Genomic DNA, 7878 nt, shown 5'->3' with positions numbered 1-7878 from the left:
ACCAAAATTAATATTTGGAAACAGCCTAAGTGCCCATCAGCAAATGAGTGGATTAAAACCTGTGGTACATCTACACAATGGAATACTATGCCACTAAAAAAAAGAAGGAGTTCTTAACATTTGCAACAGCATGGATGTACCTGGAGAGCATTATGCTAAGCGAAATAAGCCAGTCAGAGAAAGACAAATATCATGTGATCTCACTCATTTGTGAAATGTAATGAACAAAAATAGATGCAGAGACACAGAAGCATTGAACAGCCTGTCAAACCTCAGAGGGAAGTCAGGGGAGGGTGAGGGGGGAGGACAAGAGATCAACCGAAGGACTTACTTGTATGCATGCATATAAGCAAAACCAATGGACACAGACAGTAGGGGGATGAGGGCATGTGCTGGGTGGTGGGAGTGACAGGGGAGAGGCCAATGGGGGAAAAAGAGACATGTAATACTTCTGTCAAACCTCAGAGGGAAGTCAGGGGAGGGTGAGAGGAGAGGACAAGAGATCAACCGAAGGACTTACTTGTATGCATGCATATAAGCAAAACCAATGGACACAGACAGTAGGGGGATGAGGGCATGTGCTGGGTGGTGGGAGTGACAGGGGAGAGGCCAATGGGGGAAAAAGAGACATATGTAATACTTTAAACAATAAAGAATTTGAATTTTTTTAAAAAATAAAAAATATATCAAAGCAGCTAGTCAATGGAGTTTCTTTTTAATCAAGCAGTTCTGCATGATTTAAAAAGGTTTTATTGGTTTCTTAATATGATTACATTTCTATAAAAATGCTATTCTGAGCAGAATCTTTGCAGAAAGGGTAAACTTCATGGTTATGCCATATTCTAATATCTGTGCATAAGTATGTAATTGTTCATTTAATGGCCTCTCTCTGGAATATATAAAACCTCAGGTTGGCTTTTTTCTGACACACAGGATGATAATGTGTGCACAGAAAATGCAAACTTTTAATTTTGTTCTGTCAAAATAACTAATAAAACCAAGATTTCCACGTCAAGTGATTTTCATTTATCTACATCTCTAGATTATTCAGGTCAATGCTCCCAGTTTGCGAGAATTAAACTTCTTACTTTTATATTAGAAAATGCTCAAATTCATTTGCTTATAAATTTTCTGCTTCTATGAACAATCTGCAATATGTGAGAAGAGTTTAATAAGAAAAAAATCCCCCATCCTAGTAGAGAGAAAGGATAGTTAGTCTTCCTTTTTACTAGCCTCTAGTCCAGCCGTGGGCAAACTACGGCCCGCTGACCGGATCCGGCCTGTTTGAAATGAATAAAACTATTGAAAAAAAAAAGACCGTACCCTTTTATGTAATGATGTTTACTTTGAATTTATATTAGTTCACACAAACACTCCATCCATGCTTTTGTTCCGGCCCATTATGGGCCGGAAAAAATTCAAATTCTTTATTGCCCAAGGGTGGGCAAACTTTTTGACTCGAGGGCCACAATGGGTTCTTAAACTGGACCGGAGGGCTGGAACAAAAGCATGGATGGAGTGTTTGTGTGAACTAATATAAATTCGAAGTAAACATCATTACATAAAAGGTACGGTCTTTTTTTTCAATAGTTTTATTCATTTCAAACGGGCCGTATCTGGCCCGCAGGCCGTAGTTTGCCCACGTCTGGCCTAGTGTGTTTATTAAGGCATTAAACGTGTCTGTAACAGTCTGCTATGAACAGATATTCTTAATATGCTATAGTCCGAGCAATTTTATTGACTGGAAGGATGAGCCCATCGTGCCCCATGTTTCTTAACCCTGAGTGCAATTAGAGTCATTCGAGAAGCCCTTAAAAAGAACCAATGCCCAAGAATCACCCTACAACTCCAACCCAGATACTGATTTCATTCTTTTAGGGAATGACCCAGACATCCGTACTTGTTAACAGATGTCCAGGTAGGTTTAATATGAAGGTAGTGTTAAAATTGTATCTAGACCGCGATAAGGCCCAAATCTCTCCTTAAAGATTCTTCATTATTTCATAGCCAGCAACTGAGACCTTTCTGTGGGAACTATATAGGCAATCTCCATTTAGAAAAGGTAGATATATAATCTAAGGGACAAAGATCAACCTAGATATAAAAAGGATTACCAAAAATTCACAACATAACAGGAAAAACTTTAAGAGACCAAAACTTCAGTTAAATGTAGGAGGAAAGAAGCAGCAGGATAGAGAGGAAAACAGAGAAAAGTAGGACTGCGTGAGTGAAAATGTGAAGGTAACAGCTCATACTTAAATGTTCTCCTAATGTGCTTCAATTCCTATTACATGGGCCTCAATTACCTATGATCTCACTTGATCTTTACAACAATCCAATGAGGTATTATCATCTCCCTTCACATATGAGGACAAGGAGGCACTGAGGGGTTGCGTTAATGAACCGTCATATATTTAAACAGTGGTAGAGTGGGATTTCATCCCAGGATTGATTCCAAACATGTTGTCATACACATTATGTCATACTATCACCATGTCCAAAAACACCCCACCAATCTTACCTGATATAAGGCATACACAAACTCTTAATTATTTTATTGCTCAAGTCAAAGTGGTAAGTTACTATTATAAAACAAACTGTCAGCAGTGATTACTTTTGAATAGGGAGGTTATAGGTCACTTTTATCTGTATTTGATAAATTTCATATAATGAACATAAATTCATTCTGAAATAACAAAAGTTAAATTTTTAAAGTATATCACAGAATTTTTATATATTACTTTGCAAAAATATTGACACGATGGAAAAATTTCCTCTTTTAAAAATATATTTTCCACAACAGGCGTGTTTCTCAATTTTCTTTTCTCTAGTAAACACACACACACACACACACACACACACACACTAAAGTAAAATAAAAACTAATTACCTGTACACTGTCCTCCATTGGTAGGATCTCCATAATAACCTGGCATGCAGTCCTGACACTGCTTTCCTGTGGTCAGATTTTTACACTGCTCGCACACATTATTATTGATGCAAGTGCTATGTCCATTACACTGGCAAGCTAAAGAAAAGAGTAAAAATATATATATATATCTATAAAGACAAAGAATTTATTTTAAAAATCTGAATGTTAGCAAAGTCCAACAAGCATTTCCCAAGTTGTTTTAATGTATAACAATATGTGGCTCAAAATGTCAATGCAGAACAATTATACAATAAATTCTATTTAGAAATGTTGCCTATACTCTGTAAAATGTGCGAGTTAGAGATAAATTGAAACATAAAAGTTATACCTAAGCAGGGAATACTTTTAAACACAGTCCCAAAAGATTCATGTGAATATTGTCTATTAAGTTACATAAACAAAAGTCTGAATAATACAGCTTTGATTAAAAGTGTTAAAATTCACCTTAATTATATTTACACATAATAACAAAGAATCGATTAATATAGAAAACTGTTTGGTAATAGGTTCTTACTTCAAGTACATATATATATGGAAGATTAGCAAAAATAGTACTTTTAAATTAATTTGCATACATTTTTAGCTTCTTTTGGCAAGAAAAGGTTCAAGGCCTAATTGAAAATCTATGTGAATGTGAACTAACAGAATCAGATTTAAAGCATGAGTTTTTTTGTTTTCATAATATGAGATTTATTATATTTTCACATTAATATTGTAATAGAATCCAACCATTTCAGAGGAGAGATGAAGTTAATATATGAAACCTCACACCTTTAGTGACTATTTGGAGCATAATGCTGACTGACTTAGTTTGGTAACTGTCGAAACATCATCCGCACTGTCACCTTCATAATCATTTTCATCATGATTACAACTGAGACAGCATTTAACTGAACTCTCTCTCATTTTAGGCAGGAAAGCCAACGTTCAGGTGATTTCAACTGTTGGACAAAGGCGTGTATTCTGATTGGTCAGTTTACATACTGCATCAATTTTGAAATATTATAAATACCATCTCATTGTCATATAGCATAGTAGGTGATATACATGAATTATACCTTTAATCCTCACAACAATTCTATGTAGAAGGTACTATTTCTAGGACCATTTCTAAGATAAGAAAGCCTGGGTGGTTAAGCAACTACCCCAATCACACAGCTAATCAATGGAAGAAAGAAATACATAATCAGATGTATGACTCAAAAGACCAGACATTAAACACCATACTTCTATGTGGAAAATTTGGAAATGAAAGGGAAATCCCAAGTGACTAGCATAAGGTCTCAACATCAGTGAACACAGAGTGAAGAAATACACCCACATAAAGAGTAAATACCAAATACCTATATCTTACAAAATTTTTCAGAGGCATAACTCTATTGTTACATAGCATTGAAATGACATGGAGTCATCATGGAAAATGTTAAGTAATCTTCATCATCCTTTTAATGAAATTAAGAAAAGTTGTAGTGTTCAACTTTTATTATCATATATCATACTATAAAACAAGAGAAAGTTTAATAACAAAGGAAAATGTTCATGACAATTAAGTAAAATAAAGATACAAAACATTACGTTTAAAATGATTATAATTTTGTTTTTAAAGGTATAAATATGCCTATGGAAAAGTTAATGATGGTTATCTTAGTTTAGCAAATATATCTGCACCATCAACTTTCTAATTGCATTCATATTACTTTTATAATCAGGAACAATAATGTTACCTTTAATTTTTTTAACATTGTGCTTGAAAGTTTAAAGTATTGTTTCCTAGAAAATTTTAAGTGAAACCAATAAGGCCAATTCACTCATATAAAAATGAAACTTATTGAGTGCTCACTATGTGTAAAGCATTGCCTGAGAAAAATCAAAGAGATGGGTTGCTTGAGGTATTTTATGAAACTCCTGGCCACATTTTTTCATCACAAAAACAAATGCTTTAACTACTGAATAAGAGGGTTAAGTGTAGCAACTGCATCTCATCCTCACAGATTCCCACTGAAATAATACGGTAACTTGCCAGAAACAACGAATATCTGGGTAAGGCTACAACTACACAAAAAAGCAGAAAGTAGGAACCTGTGATCCCTCTGGAAATTGAAATGGGACCCCGAGTACAATGCAATCACCGTCCCTTTCCAAAAGGGAGATGTTCTAAAGGCAGATCTGGGCCATGCGCCAACCAAGAAGCTTAATTACTTGTATGCCTCCATACAGCTGCTGGGAAGTGAGATACAAGGATGTCTAATGTTTATGTAGTGAATATACCACACAGAAAGTTGGTATGTTTTAGACCTAACTGCAAGCTAAATTTCCAGTAAGAAAAAAAAAACACAAACAAAAAAATGGTCATTGCCATAGCTTGTAATTAATACAGTAGCAAAGGAAAAGGAGACGGTCCATCAGAGAAAGCAGGACCCAGGAGACACTCTCTGGCATACAATCCAAATTAAGAAATTAAGAAAACAATTTCATTTACAATAGCATCGGGAAGAATGAAATACTTAGAAATATTTAGCTGAAGAAATGTAAGACTTGTATGTTGAAAACTACAAAACATTGTTGAAAAAAATTAATGTAAAGGTATTCTGTATTCATGGATTAAAAGATTTAATAGTATTAAAATACCAATTCATTCCAATTGATCTATAAATTTAATGCAATATTTATCAAATTCCAACAGTCATTTTTTATAGGAAGAGACAAGCAGAGCCTAAAATTCATATTAAATTACAAAGGACCCAAACTAGTCAAAACAATCTTGAAAAAGAACAAAACTAAAAGACTGACATGTCTCCATTTTGAAACATACTCCAAAGATACAGTAATCAAAACAGTGTGATACTGGCATATGCACAGACATACAGATCACTGACACAGAATTAGGTCCAGAAATAACCCCATGTATCTATGATCAACTGACTTTCAACAAGGGTGCCAAGACCATTAAATGGGGAACATTAACAGCATTTTCAGTAAATGGTACTAGAGTAACTTGATATCCACATGCAAAAGAATGAATTTGAATCCATATAATAACACCATTTGTAACAATAAACTAAATATGGGTCAAAGACCTAAAGTAAGAGCTAAAATTATAAAAAAAAGTTACAAGAAAATAAAGATGTAAATCTTCATTACTTTGGATTAGGTAGCAGTTTCTTAGATATGACACCAAAAGCATAAGCAATCTACAGAAAAAAATACAGATATACTGGACATCAAAATCCTATATAATAAAAGGTTAATATGCGAATTAACCAAATGAGAGAACAACCAGTCACTATGACACACACTGACCACCAGGGGGCTGACGCTCAATGCAGGAGCTGCCCCCTGGTGGTCAGTGTGCTCCCACAGGGTGAGTGCCACTCAGCAAGAAGCTAAGCTCACAGCTGGAGAGCGCAGCAGTGGTGGCAGGATCCTTTCTCACCTCCACAGCAGCATTAAGGACCCCTCAGGGGATGTCCGCCTGCCAGCTTAGGTCCACTTCCTGAGGTCCCAGACTATGAGAGGGTGCAGGCTGGGCTGCGGGACCCATACCCCACCTAGGGCATGAATGTCATGCATGGGGCCTCTAGTAAATAAATAAAAACTCTGTGCCTCAAAGGACACCATCAAGAAATTGAAGCAACAAGTCATAGTACAGGAGAACCCATACTAAATCATATCTATAATATATAAATAACAATATTCTTCAATTTAAAAAATGTTTGAATGAACAAAGGGTTCTAATAGACATTTCCCAAAGAAGATCTATGAATAACTAATAAGTACATGAAAAAGGCATCATTAATCATAAGGGAAAGGAAATTCAAAAGCACAAGTTACCACTTCACACCTGCTAGGAGGGTATTAATCAAAATGATGGACATTAACCAGTGTTGGTGAGGACAGAATAACTAGAACATGCATACACTTCTGCTGGTGAGGTAAAATGGTGCAGAAGTCTGGAACACCTCCTGGCAATTCACCAAAGTGTTAAATGTAGATTATCATATGACCTAAATTTCCACTCCTAGGTAGATGCCAAAAATAAATAAAACATGTCCACATAAAATTTATTTAAAATGCTCATAGTGGCATCATTCACAACAGCAAGAAAAGTGGAAATAAGCCAAGGACCTATCAACTGATGAACATACGGACATGTGTTAGGTAACTGAGTATTATTCAACCATAGACATAAGTAAAGGACTAATATATGCTGTAATATTGATGAACCTTAAAAAAGGGTGTTAAATGAAAGAAACCAGACACCAAAGAAAATATAAGATTTCATTTACATGAAATGTCCAAAACAGACAAATACACAAAGAAAAAAAGCTAATTAGTGGTTCTTAGGGGGAAAGTAGTGGCTGTTAAAGGGGATGGGTTTTGTTTGGGGGATTGAATAGGGAGTTTCAATCAAAATGTTCTGGAACTATATGATGATGGTAATTGCACACCTACTGATTATATTAAAAACTGCTGAATTCTTTACATCAAAATGGTGGATTTTATGACATACTAGTGCTCCGGTGCATGGATTCGTGCACACTGAAAGAAAATTAATTAGAAGTTGGCCAGCGGGGTGGGACTGGGAGAGATGGGCCAGACACGCCCTGGAGCCAACCTCCCATGGTCCCTACCCAGCAGGCCACATCGAAGGGCATATGCGGAATGAGCGGGGTCTCTACAGTAGGTGGGGTCCCTTGGCCTGGTCAGCGGGTATCAGGCCAAAACTGGCTCTCCAACATCCACCAAGGGGTCCCAGATTGCGAGAGGGTGGTTCTCTGGTGATGCACCCCGGAATCGGGCTCCCTCCTGTCTGGTCCCAGGGTTCATCACCCGAGAACTACCGCTGCCAAGTCACCGCAGCTCGTCAACTCCTGCATTGAGCATCTGCCCCCTGGTGGTCATTGCACATCATAGCTATGGTCGGATGGTCAGACGGTCACTTAGCC

General features: G+C 36.5%; 1 protein-coding gene across 1 annotated transcript in view; it reads right to left on the bottom strand.

Moving 5' to 3' along the window:
* ATRNL1 (attractin like 1) overlaps positions 1-7878 on the bottom strand; it is a 443329-nt gene that overhangs the window by 331864 nt on the left and 103587 nt on the right. The window contains exon 20 of the mRNA XM_006778755.2: positions 2891-3028. Coding sequence (XP_006778818.1) covers positions 2891-3028 — 138 coding nt within the window. The remainder of the gene's footprint in view (positions 1-2890; positions 3029-7878) is intronic.

Source organism: Myotis davidii, unplaced genomic scaffold (assembly GCF_000327345.1).
Source record: "Myotis davidii unplaced genomic scaffold, ASM32734v1 scaffold107, whole genome shotgun sequence".
In the NCBI taxonomy this organism is placed as follows: Eukaryota; Metazoa; Chordata; class Mammalia; order Chiroptera; family Vespertilionidae; genus Myotis; species Myotis davidii.
Note: the sequence above shows the minus strand (reverse complement) of the source record. Positions and strands in the feature narration are given on the sequence as shown.